This window comes from Saccoglossus kowalevskii, chromosome 22, assembly GCF_978046115.1.
Source record: "Saccoglossus kowalevskii chromosome 22, keSacKowa6.1, whole genome shotgun sequence".
In the NCBI taxonomy this organism is placed as follows: Eukaryota; Metazoa; Hemichordata; class Enteropneusta; family Harrimaniidae; genus Saccoglossus; species Saccoglossus kowalevskii.
In genome coordinates this window covers 20403084-20423938 of record NC_140662.1, presented here as the reverse complement: position 1 = coordinate 20423938, position 20855 = coordinate 20403084, and the positions used below count along the sequence as shown (strand labels likewise).

Here is a 20855-nt window from a genome sequence, read left to right as displayed (position 1 = left end):
GCATATGTAGGGGAAATCTTGTTACACTGTTCAGAGGTGTCAACGACCATCCCAAAACACCGTTTTCTTAGAATTTATCGGACTTTGTTTTCACCATGATGATTGCCAGGCGGTGAAAATGTCCGACTCGAGAATAAATTTCGCTGCGCACAGTGGAAGCTGTGTTGGCTTGGATGTCAAGGCAATACAGCGACGATATCCATACATCATGCAACTCACTGATATTCAGACTAAAGCTATTCAAACTATACTTAGTGCCGTGTCTGATGTGCTCGTTTTTAGTCGCACTGGAAATAGTAAATCCTTATGTTATTATGCTTTACCGGCCTTGCGACTGTTGAGCGTGGTAATAGTGTTGTCACCACTGTTGGGTACTATAGAAGAGTAGGTGTTATACCTCAAAGTTCATGATGTCACTGCAACCATGGAACTATATAGTTCCATGCTGCAACATATATCGGCAGAAATGAAGCCGAAGACATCAGGAATGCAAAGCTCCAGCCGTTTCTGGCAGTCATTGTAACAAAGCTTTCTATTGGTCGGTAAACTTTCTATCGCACAACCACGTGACATACACAGTTATGAATAGAATTACCGCACGGTGTTGTAGAGGGATGAATATCCGAACGAAACAACACCGTGCAGGCGGACGATGATGCAGACCGTAACCGACAGCTTTAGTGTCCGCACTGTACTCCGACGTTGCCGCGTATATTGACAGTCACAAAACCACGGCTATCCAATGCATGTCACTGTGACAGACAACTATTAGTTAATTCACGTATCACACCTGATTATCCACTAAAGAGCCGAAAATAGGAGTCACACTATTACGCAACGAACGGCAGACATCTGTGGACGTCATAAACATTTCATAAACTGAGGTACAACTCTGCCGTTCGCTGTATTAAAGTTCAACGTAATGCGCCAAGAATAAAATTGCGTATCTTCGAACTTTTAAACCATAAAATATATATTTATATATATTAGTCTTCCAATAGAATCATAATAGTTATTGTAACATTTTAGTAAGCCTTGCCATACAGGTTTTGGTTAATAATTAATGAGCATATTCTATTTGCTGAGAGAAATGTCTACTCCACAGTTCATCTGAAAAGGTGATTCGCTATTGGATGCTCTTCTGTACCAATCACATCAATGCTGCTATGCGTATTTGCAGAGGCGGCGGCACGGAATTTTGTACGGGGGGGGGGGGGGGCTATGGGCGAGATCTGCTCACCAACCTTGCGCCGAAGGCTCAACCTTACTAGGGGATCCGGGGCATGCTTCTCCTTAAAAAATGTTGAACTCTAGACCCATTGAAACGCCATTTCCTGCATTTTGAGCAGCAAATTTTGCTGACACAAATGATTTAAACTTGATTTTGAAAGGACGACGCCCCAATTTATTTTTCGAGGGGCGACCGCCTCTCTGCCCCCTACGCTGCCGCCACTAGTTTGCCTTCAATTATTGTTGCTTCCATGCTTCAGTTCAATGAACAAAAAGTTATTAAAAAGTAAAATGATCACCAAGACGAACATTTCTGAGACATATGTAACGATTACAATTAGCATATTGGGGAAGCAATGAGTAACAACTAAGAGAAGCAAATAAGATTTAAATTCATATTTATTTAGATCAATCACAATAATTTGTCTTATCAGAATATACTTATCATCAAAACTGTATAACAAATATACATATTTACACAAAATACAAAATTAATAGCTTTAAATACAATATAACGATAATATGAGTCGAATAATTATATTCCTGAATAGTACAAATATACATATATATATATAAACATGTAAATTCTTCTCTTTGTACAAATATGGATGTATACAAAGAAGGTCACGGCGTAAGTAGAACGTTAAACTTTAAACGGAGATGTTCAATGATGTAAAATTAAAATCACAATTCATTAGAATTAATAACGTTCAGGTTTCAGGTGACGGAAAATTTCGTGCATCAACGCAGCAATTCTTCCGTCTGTATTCTTCAAGTAGTTTACGCCAGTTGTGGTCCGTTCGCAGCAAGTTCGCATTACCTGTATGTGCAATGAGAACATGGAATATTATTAAAGACAATTGTGGAATATTGTGTGAGTACATCTACAAACGCAGATACAAACTGTCGATCTATATTTGTATGGTAAAATTACATTGTTTTTGTAACTGATTGTATCACGTAGCGAACTTATCAAGGTATATTCAATGCAACCTTACCTTGACATCTTTTGATATGATAGAGCATAATAATGCCATATAAAGAGGATAAAATGTTAACTGACAAATGTTTTACTTGCCTATAATTATAAGTCCCTTCCTGGCCCTTGTAAGAGCCACGTTGATTTGATGTTCATCTGTTACAAAACCTAAATTCTTTTTCAGCCACCCCTTTGTTGGTCGCTCCTCAATTTCCCGTTGCGGTAAAGAACGAACTGTAGAGAGTATGATATAATCTTGTTCGCTACCTGGGAAGAGCAAAAATACAAAAAAAAATGAAAAGGTATCATTTACGATGTGCAACATTTAACATGGACTTTCTATACATTAATGTTGCATAGATTTTTCTTTTTATCCATTATGACCGAGTCGTTACAGTGTATATAGTAATCTTGAAAACACACACCTTGAAAACCAATCACGGAATTAACGCCAATGCTTTGACAGTTGGCTCTTTTCAGTTCTCCTTTAATTTCGTGACATTGAGCTCGATACTGTGATAGGATCTGTATCCGTGATGTTCGAAGGCTGTATCTTTTAGACATTATCTTTGCTATGCGGACCTGTTAAAGAGTTGTATTAAATATATGAATCTGAATCTGTGACATTTGTTAAACTAACAATACGTACTCCTATAATCTAAGACAATTTTAGTTGGGCATCATCGTATTTGCTAGCAATATGATATTTATAGATAAGTTAAAATTGTGGAGAATTTACTCAAACTGGCGATGACAACAACTTGTCACTTTCAGACAAGAGCAATTAAATTTTGAGTAAACACAACCTAATTAGCAGTCCACATGTGACGTCAATGCTTCAACAACTTGACACAACTTACAACATCTTTCACTTCCTGTAAGTTTTTCTTTGACTGCTCACTTCCTTCGTCGGTAGTTACTTTCAGTGATTCCTCTCTGCCCACACAATGACAGAATACGGTTGGAACGTGTTTCCCTCCTGGCCACACGCCGTCCATTGTAGTTTTGAACTGTGATCTTTTCAAGACTGTTTCAGCTGTTTCAAGTTCCCCATCATAGAACTGGCTGTTTGGAAATTCACATATGGCATCGTGCTAGAAATATATAACATATAAAACAATTCACACAGTTTATATTCTAAGCTGAATACATTATATACAAAAATAAGGCAGGGCTCATTGCTTAGTGAGATAAGTCCTCAATATACTTACCATTCTATACTGCATTTTCAGTCTTATGAAGTGATTTTCATCGCAGTAACGCTCTAACAAAGACACTCCTAGTCCCATTTGACTTGATAAGTTGTGTGGAACTATCGGTTGTAGTTGACGATGATCTCCAATAAGGACGACCTGTTCGGGCTTTGCTCTCACCAGTGGAACCAAAGTTTCCGGCTCTGTGCACATACCTGCTTCATCTATGATGCACTGCAGAATACCAAGTTTATCCAATCTCTTACTGGCTGCTTCTGAGCATGTGCAAAGTATGACGTCACATCCTATTAGTGCATCTTTCTCTGCCTTCTTAATGAGAGCCTTGTAATTCTCAATGTCTTGCTTTGATTGGGGAATTGCATTTCTGAATCGGCTGTCGAATTCTCTTATTTCTTTACCACATTTAGATGATGCTTTTCTGATCACTCTATGCAAAGCAATATCATCAAGTGCCGGATTACTTTCGGCATTATTTCCTCTTTTGTATCGTGTAATATCGGTCAATCCTGGAACAGGGTAGTCTTTCCCCTCCATGCTCTTACTGTACATACGGATGGTATTCATATCAAACCGTTTAAGATAATCTGAATTAAAGAAGTTATTGTAGTAATGTAGTTATAGTAATTGTGATGGCATTGCAATTGGCAATGTCAGTGTATATTTGACAACAAAATAAGGCGTGTAAATTATGGAATGATTTGGACATTTTGTCATTATGTCATATATCCCTTAGTTATAATTGTAATAACGTTCATATATTCATTTCAAATTCTGTATTAATATTATTATACCTGCTGCGACATCAACGGCTTTATTAGAAGGAGCACAGTATAGAATGCGTCCTCCTTTCATTGATGGTTCATCTCGATTTGACAATACAAAAGCATTGGCGAGATTGGCTGCCGTGTATGATTTACCAGTTCCTTTAAACAAAAAAATATAATGAACATTAATGAAAAGTACTACAAGTTGCTTCATAATAAATGTTCGACTTATTATTGAAGTATAATATAATCAACATTAAATGCAAAATTGTTAGAAGAATGAATAAACGTACCCGGAGGTCCCTGAACAATTGTGAATTTGTTCTCCAATGACATTTTGATAGCATGAATCTGGTCCTGGTTCAGACTTGGAAGGCCTTCTCTTCTGTTGGTAGACACTTTCATGACTAACCGTCGTAGGCTTTGTTGTCTGGGAACTAAGATGATATATAAATTTTAGGTATATTGTTAGAATGATGTGATATTACTACAACAATAACAAAATCACCCACAACGCCATGTTGGATAAATAGAATGTATGCGAGATATGGTGTTAGATGAGAACAAAATCATCTCTAAATCAAACTTCATCCCAATGCATACAAGCACAGTTTATAAGAAAATCGAAAGTTGCAATACTTTTGACATGCAGAGCTTTTCAGATCGCTATGTTTTCATGAAGCATTTCTTGCAATAATGCATGTTTATTTGATAGTATTCTTAACATCACAGCATTACGACCAAACGATCTCAAGAAGATAGCCTAATGGTATATATAACAGCAGTTATGTACTCACTTGGACTCTTTGGTGGATGTCCAAGAGCAATCTGTTGTACAAAGTCAGTTGAATCACCAAGCATTCGAACAGTATCTTGAACTCTCCTGTTACGAACAAAATAGTTAATTGATTTTAAAGAAGGGAATCCATCTACTACGTACACGTGTTCAAGACAAGTGTTTAAAATGTTTTCATCAATGAATAACTCGATCATTCCAAATTTACTCAAATAAATGTAAGCTGCTCATAGTTTTAACATTGTGGTGATGATTTCTAAGCAAAAAAATAATCAAACGCAACAGGATGTTAATTTAATGACAAGTTGAACTAACCTATCTGGTATTGATTTTTTAATAATCTCAACAGTACATATTAGCTCCACTGACGACTGCTCACTTGTAAGACGTTGTTCTAAGATATTCACTGATGTGGATTTTAGTTTCATATCAACTATGATGATTTCATCGTTACTGTCATCTTTTTTCTTTACTTGAACTCCTGATACAACACAGTGAGCAATCCAGCAGAAGTTCTTGTCAAAGAAAAGTGTGTCTCCATTAGTGAACTTAGTATCTTCTTTGTTGACCGAAGATTGTTGACATTTTACACAAATGTAATCATGCCCTTGGTCACCATATGATTCGCGGAAAGTGGTGATATGTCTACTTTCACAGAAGTTACTTGGTAAAAAGAAAGTGCCAATATACTCCCCTTGTGATGATACAGACCACGTGACTAACAAAGATTTGATGAAGATATTTTCATTATGACGTACAGCAGACTCAGCAGCAGACATAGATAGTATTGGAAACCATCTATTCTGATAATTGTTAATTTTCCAACCATGTCGGTTTCTGAGAGGTGGCATCTTCTTCTCTGCATTCACACTGAAACAACCAACAGCATCTTTACGGTGTTCAATACAAATATCAAAATCCACTGATAGCTTCACAGACTCTATACTTGGACTCAGTATACCACGACTATAGTGGCCACCGATCTGCAACTCCAATACATCACTCATTCGAAAATTGCCTGTAAAGCAGCATGGGTCAATTCTATTTCCTTTCTTGTCTATTCTTTCCGAGGATATGTCATGGGTAACAGCATTTTCCCTGTTACATTTTCTTCTTTCTTGTTCCAGCTGAGTAATAAGCCTACGACTATTATGTTGATTCCCATGCAAAACGCTCATAATAAAGTTGTACCAAGTTTCAGTGGAGGTTGCGAAAGTGTGCCGCATTCGTTGCAATTGAATTGTTGTGTTATTTCGTGTGGTTGGTTCGGCAACATTATTTTCACTAAGTTTAGAATCATAAATATGCTCTGACCAAGACAAGCTTAACAATTCTGCAGCTTCGTCATATTTTGGGTGTGTTGATACGTTCATCAGGCTTAATGGGATTTTTCGCTCAGATGACGGGATGCTTCTTACTCGTGGGATTTGCAGATCTATAGAACTGTCATTAGCCGTTTCAACAACTGCCATTGCCTTTAAAGGTGTATTATGTACCTTCAATGCAAACTTCAATGCTCTACAGTCACTCTCAAAACATTTCTGTTTGTCTTCAGTTTGGTTACACATGGTGCACATCTTCACTATTTCTTCCTTATTGTACGGTGACTCATCACCATGTATGGCTGCTATTACCATTCTTTGAATAACAAGGTCCATATATCGCCGTATTGGTGATGTGCATCTTACATAGACGGGACAGTTGAGTGTGAAATGTAGTTTCGTCTTATCAGGATCTGAACATACATATTCTGCCTTCTCTTGAATTCCATAGAAATGTACGGCCATCAGGAAAAGTTGTGGGAAATTCTGATCTTCAAAAGCTATCTGTTTTAGTGCTTTAATGGATCCATCACTGTGAGCGTCTTTAATGGCTTCCCATACCTTGTCCATAATAACAAACTCACCATTAACCATATTTGCAGATATAGATGGTTTTGATGAAATATTGATGCTACATTCCAAGACATTGTCAAATGAATCCAACCACTGCTCAAAGTGTTTGTTTTGAGGTTTGAGTTGGCGCCTTAAAGGTGTACATGACGGGTACTTTGCCACTAGCATCTTAGCCACCTCTTTGTTCGTCATTATCATCATTTCTTCAACAAGTTGTTGGGCAAAAGGGGTGGTGTGAGGTTCTTCCCCATAACTTCCAGACTCTGTAAGGAGGTATGCCATGCCAAGTCTTTGTCTTCTCATCTTCTGTGCTAATTCATTCAAAGAGACAAGTTGTGAGCTAATTTCATGGAACTCATCCTGTATGTTTCCAGACGTTATTATTCTCTCAGCTTCTTCATAAGATAATTGATGAACTGGCTTGATTTTTGTCTGGATGATGTCTTGTGATAATACATGGCCAGCTGTATTCACTTCAAACAAGTGTGATAAGGCATTCTTCTCAGTATTTGGTTGAAGACTGCAAGTAATTTCACTCAGTGATCGAGGGAGCATATGAATTGGCCGTTCTTCTGGTGGATAGTATGAAGTTCCTCTTTTCCGAGCAGCCATATCAGCGCTGGAGTCAACTGGAACATGTGAGGCAACATCAGCAATGTGAACACCAATCCTGAAATTACCATTTTCTAATTTCTCTAGACTCAGAGCATCATCTAGATCTCGTGCATCACTTGGGTCAATAGTGAAAGTAGGTATAGCACATAAATCTCTTCTAACAGAATGGCTCTCAGCATTTGGTTCAAGAGTGGTCTTATTATCTTTAACATCATATTTTGCTTTGAGAATGTTTAGTCCATTTTCAAGAGTGTTTCCCATTGGAAGAACATCTACAGCAACACACAATGGGTATCTCTTGTTTACATTCCAATTGAGGAATCGTGCAATAAATATCTTCTGGGATCTTTCACTGGTTGTTACTTCTTCAATATGGTCTAGCTCAAAGTTTTGGAATCTTGTAATTCTGTAAATTGGTAGGCAGACGGCATGCTTGTTTGTTTCTTTCCACTGTTGTCCTTTGTGCCAACTCATCTTGGGAAAATTTCCATTGATAGGAACCAAAAGGTTGTCACTATGCTCATCCAGCATACATGCTATCTTCTTCATTCTTGGTTCTTCATGACGCTCCAAGATACCAACTACCTTCCCATATTTTATCTTTGTGTCATCTTTGTCATCGCCCATTTCATGTAATTCTTTCCTGTTTTCGTCCATTAGCTCAATAACAACAGTATCTTGATTCAAAGCTCGTCCTCGCTTAAGCTTGTTAGGAATGCGGATTTCGAAATCAGGTTCTTCATCAAGTAGTGTAACTCTATCTTGTTCTTGCAGCCATGTTTCTAGTCGACATCTCTTATACTTATCCGACTGTGATGCCAGCATCTTTTCAAGGTCGTATTTTGGTAATTCCTTAAATAAAACGTCTTCATAGCTGTGTAAATGCTCGTCTCCCAGATATGGATTAAACAGAGACTCGTCTTCTTCAGAATTATAATCTGAATAGTCATTGGAACCCTCTTCTGAAAGGTAGTTGTAGTCATCATCATCATCATCATCAGATAATCGCTCATTTAATCGAGACTCTCCTTGGAAGAAATAGGTTTCAAGAATGAAAACTTCTGAATTAGTATTTCCATCTTCATTACAGGTAAAACTATTGTCTTGCGCATTGTATATTGATGTGATTTTAGCATCAAGTGGTCCCAATATTGGTGTAACTGATTTACAATTATCCACAGATGCCAGATGCTGTAATGAGTGTGTGTCATTACAGTGTTTCAAAATGTTATCACTGTCTATTGGGTCAGGATATGCAACGTAGAACTTTTTCTGCGCCCTGGACATTGAATAGACTAGTAAGTCCATATTATGTGTACCAATGATAGGTTGAGCAGAGAGTGAAAGTATAATAACCACAAACTCTTTTCCTGAAAACAAAACAAAAGCAAATTGGTTTATTCAATTTGATTAACATCATTAGCCAGATGGTCAAACACATCATATGTTTGTGATAAGATATACACCATCACCTCGTAAAGAAAAAGCATAAAGTTAATTGATAGAATGTAAACTTGGTAACATTACCTTGAAATTCCTTGAGAGTATTGACAACAATTGGCATACCCTTGCTTGTAAACTCCATGTGCAGGCTGTATATCTGTTAAATAATTGATTTACATACATGACTTTCTCTATAAATTAATAGAGGAAACAAGTACTTTCTAATGGTTAGTATTGATTCATTGAGATGATTTCACATAATCTATTGACAATGTACCTGATCATGACATTCAACTATTATTCCAATACTCTTCTCATTGAATTGTCCCCACTCTTCAGGCCAGTCATGATAAAGTTGGCTTACTCTGCCAGTGATATCAGATATCTATGAAGAAAACGTCGACAATTACAATATGAACACCTCAAATCACCTTTTTTACTTAAACGAATGTCACCATGAATATTAATCATCCTTAAATGTAGTTGGCGAATCAACAACATTAACATTTGCAGACCTCTATTTAAGAAGACAGATTGAGGCGAACACGTGCCCAACAGATCTCTAATATCAGAGACATATAAAGTATTCAAGGTAAGTATAGCCTACCCAGTTACGTGGTTCATTGCCTTGTATTTGAGGTATAATTGCATGAATGGGTTCTGTTACATCATCAATTGAAGATTCCGCATTTCCAACAATCTTGATATTAGGGTACATATGTGTGTTCAAAAACCTTCTGATGCTCTCGGTATATCTATATACACGCTTAAGACATAGTGGTGTGATAGAGTAATGGTAAAGAAATGACACAATTGCTGATTTACCTCCAAAATTACACGGCAAAACCTAAAGCAAAATATAAAATAATACTTACTATTAATTGTCAACAATTATTATATTTATCCATTCATTCACAGAAACAACGAATAAAATATGCTTCACTTTTTTGAAGAACTTACAGTTTCTATTTTCTGTGCCAAGTCTCCAACAATAATTGTTTTGCCAATTGAACTTGCCAACGCCTGACAAGGGATGATGGATTGATAGTCTATTTGATCAGCTTCATCAATGAATACATGAGTAAATCTGTTAGCCATGCCATGTGACAGAAGAGAATGACAGTTATTGGCAGTTGTTATAATTATACGCCAGCGTGTGACATGCTCTTTTTTTGCTTCTTCCCAGGTCAATGAATATCTTTGGAGAGGTTCATCAATCACATTAAGTGGGGTGCCTTTGGGCAGCATCAGACGTATGGTATCTTGATATTTATACTTCTTTACATACTTAATGATATTAGCAAGGTGAACACTGGCACAACTGAAACATAAATGGAAAATGCATGTATGTGGGTTGTATGGTGATAACACGTAACAGTAACCTATAGTCAGCATAACTATCTAACAGATTGAGTCTAGTCAAACTTACCTGATTGTGCTGGTAGATATCAGGATTGCATGCTTGTTATTGTTTCTTATGCGTTGTTCCAGAAGAATAGCTGTAGCTATATCAATGACAGTAGTTTTCCCACTGCCTGTGGGACCGAGTACCATTAATGGCGAGCAAGGCTCTGTTAACTTGGAACAAATTGTGAGTAAAACTTTGGTTTGAATCTTGTCAAGATTATATCCATATATGTAACCTTCCTGTTGAGTATCAGATGGAATTGTCGCTGTTTCCATGACTGTTTTAAAGTGTCTATCATCCACTGTTAATGAGTCTAGTCCATTCCAAATTGACTGAAACGAAGAATTGGCATCTGCACTAGTGAGTGGAACTTTTTCTGGAAATTCACGTCTGGGAATATAAAAACAATAGTTATTATTCCTAGTTAATAAAGCAATGTACTAATGCATACATGTATACATTAAAATATAAATGACAGAATATGATGTACACTACATAGAAGAAATATTATCTCTGTAGTGAACATGATTAAGCTAAACAATGGCCACAACCTTTAAGCCAGAAAATATAGATTTGTCCTTAATAATCTACTACCAACCTTAATACGGGGTTTAACAGAACCATCTCTTTCAGGCACAATTGTCGCCGTTGTTCATTGAAGTGGGAATATGACGAATCAGAAAAATTTCCATTTCTGAATAACTGATAATCCCACCAAGATATCATTTGGAATTTGTAGTATGGACATTCATGTTGTGCAACAGGTACCACATCTTGTCCATTTGAAGTATGGCATCCATGAGAGATGGGGTCATTGAAGAAGTCTATTAACACAGACTTTACATCAACATCGTCTTCTGTGAGGTGGATTTTCCCTGCATGAACTGCAAGTCGTTTTACAAGGAGGGGATGCTCGCCAAAGTCACAAATTACCCACTGATGGTAAACACCTTCATGTACTGACGAGAACTGAACGTTGATCCTGTAAACACTATTTTCACACATGGTACCATCTCCGTCAATGACTTGGTCATCAATTGGGTTTCCAGCATTATCTACAAACGTGAAAAACTGTCGACATGGGTCCAAGAGTAAACCAACCTTGTTTAGTTGTTTCTGACAATGAAAAACATATTTGCAAAAAAATATTAATATAAACAGCTGAGAGGCGAGTAGGTTTGTAATAATGATGGAGAGTCATACTCTTCTTCTATCTGGTGCAAGATACATCCAATTTGCTACATGACAGCGTGCGTATACATACAATCACACGCACACTAGCAATTTCAGAATTTCAATTATTGAACAATTACTTCAATTGTTTTTCGACAAATCAGATTATTGTTATGAAAGAATGCATTGTAATGCTACATTATTTAATTAATTAAAGCTCTTCCCATCCACCTAACTCCACTGCCCGAGGCTTGCAGGTAATTGCACATTAGTGGACCAATATGAATTCAAAATATAGTATAGGTGTAGTACAGATTTTAGTGTATATCTTACCTCTTTTGATGATATATTTAAAGATAAAGTATGCATAAATGTGTCACAGACTCGCTCGCTCAACTCAACTAAATCCGAGGTCGTTGTATTCACAATTACACCACACAAATCTTCTTTTATCTGTTGAAATTAAACATACTTGTAATATAGCACACAGTAAGTAACATCGATGTGTGATGGCAAATAGCTTATTAAATAAATCATCAGGTTAACTTTGGTATATGACGTATAACATTTGAATGCATTTGTATTTGATACATTCAAACAAGATATATTGTCTACTCACCACACTATGTAGGTCAACAGTTTGTTGTATGGCAGTCAATATTCCTCCTAAGTATACTGATTTGGAGTTTCTTTTTTGTTTCAGTTTCTTAATGTGTCTGTAATGTACTCTGTCTTTCCACTCCTTCAGTTCATCATCAGAATGTGCATAAGGACATAACACTGTGTTAACATCTGTGTCACCAATACTAGGGTTGAGAAATATAGAAAGTAGTTAGAATATGTGATTGTAGTTGGTGTCATCTCGGGAGCATTGTCGGATGTGACATATTGGCCAATTAAGATAGTGAAATGTCGATAGGTTTGGAGAAAATGCAAACTGTGTGAATAACAAAACGCTTACGAATTTCTTGTCCACACTTACTTTGGACATAACTGTAACTCTGATATATTGTCGACACCCCAGGGTGGTGGCCGATAACACCAGAATCTATCACTATCAATATGTTGACGTCGACGATGTTCTATCGATCTACGATGGGCATCGAGATGTCGATAGGAGCTGAACCTCTTTGATGGACAGGTGACACAGAATATGCGGGGCACACTATGCATAACGGCTTCAAGTTTTGGTATTCGTTCATGTCTAATACTTGTTTCACCGTCGTTTCCATCTGAATAGTGTAAACTACTGCCATCGACGAGATTATCTCCGATTTTTCTGTCACTTGATGAAATAATTACCTCCTCAAGCTGTCCTAATGTGAAGACTAGTAAACGGATGTATATAATTATATTATATTAAATAAACGTATTAGATTTAACAAACTGGTTAAACTGGTATATTCGTATATATGCCATTGGTTATATAAGTTCACTAAACCGGAATAAGAATGAATGAACAGTCAACATACCATTATTAGTGAGTTGAAATTTCCATACACGAATTTCTTCATTGCTATGAGGATGAGAACATGTTTTTTCTTCTGGGCAATTTGCAGCAAATCTACATATCCCTGATATTTTGGAAACACCATTCACCAATGGCCGTATGCGCATCCATTTTAGGCGCTCCGACTTTGTACATTTCACTAGACATGCTTTGTTATCCATGTTCCAGAGATGTGTTTCGTTTAGATTCTCACAGCAATCAGGGTTGACCTGACTTCGTACGCATTGCTGCCCATCTCTCCTCCAGCATGTTAAACAAACAAATTTCATTGGATATGGTAATGCTTGTTTTATCGTCTCGATACCTTTTAGCTCGGATGGCTTTCTTGTCATGAATGGTGACTGGTTACGAGTACCGCCAACTACTCTTAATTGTGGTCGGGAAGATGAAGCTGAACTGGAGCTGATGACAGAATCGCTTTCAGAAATATTACCACTTTTACTACTCTCACCACTATTAGATGCCGCATTATTAACACGAATATTGTTTCTTCTTCTACTCTTGGAACGCGACTTGTTACCTGTAAAGTAATCATTGTCTCAATAGTGTTCTGACAATTGCATCGTTACGTCAACGAACGACAGATGAGTGCATAGTTCATATCATTTCTAATATTAAATAATCATTCTAACGGAGTTAAAAACAGAACATATCTGTTCTGGCATGAATACTGTGCAATGATTTACCTGATTTGGTTGGAGATTTTCTTAAATGTGTCTCTTCTCTTATTGGGGTACTGTTGGAATAGGGCTTGTGGTCTATTTTTTTCGGCATGTTATCGCATATTTGGCCATTCTTTGGTATATCTGAAAGAAATGTGACAAAAACATTATAAGAATCGTATTTTTGTTAAAATATCCCCCCCCCCCGATTAAGTGAAGTTACATTTCTGCAGACATAATTTAGTTGAGATTTTCTAAATATTTCGTTTTTACTTGTCACAGTTCCAAGATTGAATCCCAGTCATTCCTCTATTGTGGTTTACATGGACAAACACATATTGTGAAAGTCATTTGACCTGACACGTGTCGTGAGTCGAATGGTGACATGTGTGCCAAGTTTGAAGGTCATTACTGTTTTTCCTCAACACTGAACACACAAAAAACACATACTGTGACCTTCGGCTTCTATTATTTGTCTTACGTCCAGACGTTGTGAGTCGCACGAGAAACACATTTGGTTCACGCTGGCGAGGTAACTAGTGTTGATGTGCGGGGCTTATGACAAATTGCCACTACGAGGTATTGATAATATAGTAAAGTAAACACACATACCAATCGTTATTGGGCCATCGTCATCTACAGGAGAAGAACTTCGCTTCTTTGTTTTTTTCTTTTCCATACTGCTTGCCGCCTGATTATTAAAAAGTAAAAATTTTAAAAATACATTTATGATTTTGTACTATTTACGTATACATCATGAATACTCGATATTTTGCTAAACGTAATTATGAAATACCATATTTATATGCATTTCTAGTAGTTCATCTTTTTCGCAGTCTTCATTTCCAATTTCGCCAGTATGCAGCCGTCCAAAGTCATATAAACCATGCCAGTCAATTTCATTTCCGTGAATGTCTCTATACGCCATTTCGATACTCGACTTCAATTCTAGGACGGCAGGATCCTAAAACAGATTGAATTTCACTAACTAACATAAAAAAATGCAATATAAAAATGTTTAAGTGTGCGTATTTATTTATTTAGCATTTATAATGAATATATATATATACACGAGTATACGAATAACAGTATAATACCTGTTCCCCTAGTATCTTTTCACTTCGTTTCATGTAGATGCATGCATCGTACGTCACTCCTAATTGTACACACACCCGAGCTGATAGCAGTAACATGTCTGCATTGCGCTGATCCAATCGCAGTACTTAAACAGAATAAATTAGAAAATTTAATAAACCAATCGGTAAACTGAATCAAATAAATCTATAGAGCATATGTTCCCCCATGTAGCATGATTAGTGCTGTTCTATATTATAAAGAAAGTCATGGAGACGATTAGATCACTTGGTTTCCCTAACATGACTCTCTGTGACTCTTGTTGGCTGCTTGTGAATATGATGCTATATCCGTGACTTAGTAAATTGTGAAGCAATAAATACGTAATCTCTTCTATAACAGTTTTACAATAACTGACCCAATTCACATCTAAGTAATATAATTAACGAATGACTTGTAATTGTGATTAATTGTACTTGGTGCTAAGTAAATTTGTATTTCTCAACGCGAAATAGATCGCAAATAACAAATATTTACATCGATAAAGCAGATCACAACTAGTAAGGGATGTCAGGACGCATACATCTGAAAACCTGTTTACCTTCTTCGCATTGTGTTAGTGAGTCCGTCAGTGCCGGAATTCGCAAGAATGGCTCCGATATCTAGAGGAAAGAACATTAGACTGCATTTCTAATATTGATTTAAATAACGACCAAGTATCAAATTCATTGTATGCAAATTGCTGAACTATCAGAAATACGCGTAAACCACATATACAGCTTACCGGAAACCCCAAAGTACATCTAATACATTTCATGCAGATGAGCACTCGCGCGTGATAATCTGGGTCCGACGCGCCAAACGCCAACATTCTCGCCTTGTAAAAATTAACGACTTCATTGTAGTACTTCCATGCTTCGATGAAATTTTCCTCTTCATATAAAGCATCGCCTTCCTGTTCCAATAATTGAAGAAATTTTGCCAAATGAGGTTTTAATTTATCTGCCGGCACACGTCTGCAAAAAAGTACATAATACAAACATATATATATATATACATTACTTTGTATATGATAGCTGTTTAAACTGTCCAACACTGCGCATGTGTTTCAAATGGTTGACAATGGTGTGCTCTGGCACATCAGTATATATTTAGATAGGGTTGTGAAAGCACATTATTGTCACTAAGAACTGTAAACATCAACTCGAGATAACAAGATTTTTACGACTTCAACTGCGCAATCTAGTTTTACAAAATGATGACTTTTAAATCTCTGAAAACCCAAGAAAGATGATAAGTACATTGACATGGGACCCTGGGTGAAGCGGGATTTTTTGGATATTTATTTCACAACAACAGTACCTTGCTATCAAACTTTTAATGACATCTATTTGATTAAGTCGTTTCAACCTTTTATCATCCATTGTACCATATTCCATTCCAGTTATATCGCGTTGCTGTGTGTCAAATACAAAATACAAAACAAATATAAGCAAAATTAAATATATATATATATATATATATATTTGTAGAATTTGAATTTGTTGGCGAAATGAGTTGGATGTCACTGGCTTCTCATGAATAAATAAATCACTATGACAGTTATGATTCATATTTTTATATCTACTCTGAATATAACTCATATTTCTCACGTGCCGTCTTATTTTAATATTCCTAATGTTATTTAATTCTATATTAATCCGCTGTATTTTAATCCGTTGTGACTGTTGTATTTTAAACATACAATTAGTTTTATATTATACTAGTTCTTGAATAAGAAAATGATATTAATTAATAAATCTAAATTTAATATTTGAAATCTGTCTTAACCAGTCGCTGAGATTAACATATTTATAAACTGAAGCAAGAAAATAACTCGTGACTATGTACCGTTTCAAACCCGTCAAACTGAACAGATGCAATTGCGCCACCAACGTTACACCTAAAAACCGATGAGTCAATACAGGTACTGTTGTCCACTACGATTTGATGGCATCATTTTCCAGCTCCCGATAGCGAGTTTTCTTTCGTTTATTTAAGAGTGTACAATTCGTAAATCTTAAAGTCCTGTCTTTTCACTCTCCTATCCAGGCTGTCACGTCATAGATCGACAGGCTGTCCTTGAAGCTGACCATAAAAGGTCGGCGAATGCATGTACTTGTGCGCATGTACTGTTGGTAGTGACGGGGGGGGGGGGGGTGGTCGTCACCTGCGCATGCGTCAGATGGCCATAGCGTGTTATTGTTTACAAACAAGCGTCTGCCGATGAGCCTTTGCGTTTTTATTATGTGCTGTTACCGTCGCGTGCGCAGGTGACGACCCCCCTTAATGACGCCTGAAGTCAGAATTTCCACGAAGACTGCATTGTATTATGATGAGTGTTCTTTTAATAGATAAGCAGTTCTAACTAAAATTTATGACATGTTCCTACGAAATAATTATTGGTCAGTACATTCGTCTTACATACGATGGAATCGACCGCTCACGTGTTAGTGTTGTTATTGTTACTGTCCGTTTATTGATGACGTCATTTTAAGAGTCAGAATTTCCACAAAGCAATGACACTGTGTTTCTGTTGAATAGTGAGTCCCAGTTTACGTCCGAGTGTCTAAATTCAACGTATTGGCAATTACCGATCTTTGTCATTGTTCAATGATTTGAAAACAAACATGGGGAAATGCTTTCGTTTACAGTATGTTAAAAAAACTGTTGAAATCTTTGACGTTGATGTGATTAAGACCCTCCAAAAATAGTAACATCGTTTTCCAAATAAATATATGTTTTGGCCGGGGAATATACTGCGTCGGATCTCCGTATTCTGTTATATTGTAGCTAGCCCAGCCTCTTCTCAAAGACGTCCGAGCAGATAAAGTCCTGGAGACAATTCGGTTGTCAAGTCCGAGAGACCATACAATCACGGTGGTTAAGCAGGACATAACGAAGATCAACTATATTTCATTACAAATTACGTACAATTCAACGGCCAAAACGATTAGCCTGCATATTCCAAAATAATGATATCTCGACTTTAAGGCCCGGATGTATGTATCCTTCGTTCAACATACGTACCCCGAACGAATGAAGACGTTTGTAAAGGTGGGTCATTGACTTAAACTGACCTCACATGTTTAGTCCAAGTGTGGTTAAATGAAACCACTAATATAACAACAACTATACCAGAGTTCTGCACTCTCTTTCAAACTGTTGAAAGTTATAATATTCCTACTCTTGTAACTATGGCAACTGCATATTATGTAGACAAAGGAATGTATTAACTATTACAGGGGAAATTGATTGTTTTTATCGGGATTTTAGATCCATTTTAAATCACACGGTTCGATAAAGAGCGAGAGTCAACAGACTGACAGCCAACGCATGCGCAATCGCACATTTCGGATTGTACACCCACACTGCAGTCTGCGTTGTCGTATACGTCGTAAAATCTGAAAAAAATAACCTCAGTCGCTTGTAAATAAGAGTTAACTGGTTCCGTGTACATTATCCCGACCCCTAAACTTTCTTGCCTTGCAGGATGTTTGAGGGGACGATATTTACTTTGTGAGGCGCCAGCAAGATCCTGACTAGAATGACCACCTCTGCGTATAGATACACAGAGCTAGTGGTTTGCATACACTGTTTTTTCTTCAAGTTTTTAAAATTTGACTGCAAAAAACAAAACAAAAACAATGGAGTGGACAGAAAATCCAGAATCGGAGTGCCCACAAAATATAACAACAATTAATTATTTAGTATTGCCTAATATTTTTTTTAATCAAATTTGTTTTAAGTAAACAATAATAAACCTTTAAGCAAGTCTAGCCGACCAACGTACATTAAAAAAAGTATGTAGCATCGGCAGGTTAAGAGCAAAACTGAGCACATAATAATTTATGTCCAGAATGGACATTAAAAAAGAGGTCTTGTTTCCAAACTGCGATAGCTTAGGTCATACACGGAAGTTATGGCAGGAGTCAAAGACTCGAATTAAGGTATCATATCATTTATTTATCCATACAGACCCATATCCATCCCTGGGTTATTGACTTATTGTCATATTTCTTATTTTTAGATGGGATTTTACATGGCAAAAAAAAATCAAAATCCCCTACTCATCACGTACTTCCCCTCATCAAGGTAAATAATGGCGGACTGATACAGATGTCGGCATTTGAGTAAACACATTATTGTTACTTAGTTAATGAATAAACTTAAATAAAGAATCAATATACAGCAAGTGGTTGATAACATTCATTGCAATAATTTATCTTAACAATAGTCTTGAATTCCACTAAAAGGAATAATGTAAAAGGGTAAGTTTTGAATATTAATCACGTGATTCAGTTTATTTGTCATTATTTATTTAATTTAACGTCTTTTCAAAATGGTTATAGAAATTATTATATTTTACAATTTTACACATGTATTTCTATGTTTTAATGTAATTTATTCTCATAATGTAAAGGATATTTTTACTTTTTTATCAATTTAACAGGAATAATGGCTACATTCCAGACCTTATCATGTACATTATTCTCTTTATTTTTTATTTTATTTAATTATTTTTTATTTATTTATTTATTTATTGAAAAAGGCAATTGAAATAATTCATCTAAATGAGACATTTATTTTAATGTAAGTTAAAAATCTCATTACACTGTCGGTAGCCATTTCCATTGATTTGTTAGATCAACGCACTGTGATGTTATGATACACTGTATCTTTTACGAATGTTCGTAACCTTTGCTAGGACTCTATTGAAGTCAGCCTCGCACAAATCTAATTATAAGTAAATTCTTATGAATGTGTGACAACGACAATTCCAAGAATTTGCAGGCAGTACGAGAGCTAGCGTTTCTTGTTATTGTACTGTCAGTGTATTAATTGTCTTCAAGGACGTCTGGAATTCCACTGCTATCGTGTGTGTTCAACCGTCCCAGGAAACGCCCAACACCCACATTACGTTGTGACGATCAACAATGGCGTTATCAGTTAATTTATCACGTACGCACCATACTCGGTAAATATGCCCTAAAGCACGAACACATTGATATCACCCGACCTAGGTGGCTGTCGATGGCAATAAGTTTGTTCGTACAAATTTATATTTTGTTTTCCGCGCGTTTATTATTTTATATATATAAGACTACTAAGGAGGGTATGCATGTAATTCCGTTCTTCTGTTCTAAATCCTCGGTACATGGTCAAATAAAATAAATCGTGATAGCGTTCAGCGCTTGCGTGACATGAAATCATAAATAAAATTTCTGACTTCAATACCAGCATAAGTAAAGGTCACTGAAATGTATCCGGCAATGCAAATAATACATTTGGGGAATTATATTTTGAAAACAAACCGTAAACGGCTTACCTTTGAATGTTTTTTTCTGCCAACAAAGCTTGCTTCAAGCTGAGGAAAGGTACGCCAACGCCAACTGTATGTTGAAGCTGTCAGTAACAAATATATATTTCTTTGTATGGTATAGCCTGTATTATTTTTATTAAGTGGGATTCCCCGTAATTACGTCATGGGTTAAATGTATCAGCCAATCAGCATGTGACGTGGAATTCTATATTGTGGTGAATAAGCACGGTTAATCGGTCGCATGGAGAAACAACTTATATTAAACAATTAAACACAGTAAAAAATGGTAAGAAAATACAGCAAACATTTAAAATATTTCTGGATATTGAGCGCAGGGTCTTGTTTTGGATGTAAATGTGTTACTAATTTGCCTCACTTTTTATCTATTGTGAAATATGATACTACACGTTTATAGCAAGTTTATATAATAAAATCATAAATATATATAAATAATATATAAATATGTATATATATAATGTTTCTTAAAATAATTATGTTATATTTCCCCACTTTCTATCACATATTTTGCAAATTGTTTCTTTATTACTCTTAACCGTGCTTCATCCCCATCCGTCTTTTAAAGGACGGTGGTCGTCGTGCCGGGCATATGCGACATTTGTGTTGGTAGACATTGATTTTTCCGCAATCCAATGCGCTCTTCTAATGAAATCACGAGTACGAGTTTTGACCTGGGCGCGTCTTGTACTGATTACCGCCAGTGACTCCTTCG

The 20855-nt window shown here is 36.4% G+C and overlaps 1 protein-coding gene across 1 annotated transcript; it reads right to left on the bottom strand.

The window, feature by feature from the left end:
* Positions 1-1611: 1611 nt before the first annotated feature.
* Positions 1612-20212, bottom strand: LOC100368178 (3'-5' exoribonuclease HELZ2-like). The gene is made up of 27 exons (XM_085495815.1): positions 20132-20212; positions 16126-16220; positions 15548-15779; positions 15365-15425; positions 14787-14911; positions 14486-14653; positions 14302-14380; positions 13714-13833; positions 12990-13547; positions 12500-12845; positions 12137-12323; positions 11851-11970; positions 10943-11460; positions 10366-10734; positions 9897-10257; positions 9544-9783; positions 9214-9321; positions 9021-9093; positions 5299-8863; positions 4985-5070; positions 4481-4624; positions 4215-4346; positions 3421-4007; positions 3070-3303; positions 2635-2791; positions 2309-2476; positions 1612-2050 (listed from the first exon to the last, which is right to left on the bottom strand). The coding sequence occupies exons 2-27, from the start codon at positions 16200-16202 to the stop codon at positions 1941-1943; spliced, it is 8925 nt and encodes a 2974-aa protein (XP_085351941.1). The 5' UTR covers positions 16203-16220; positions 20132-20212; the 3' UTR covers positions 1612-1940.
* Between the last annotated feature and the right edge of the window lie 643 nt (positions 20213-20855).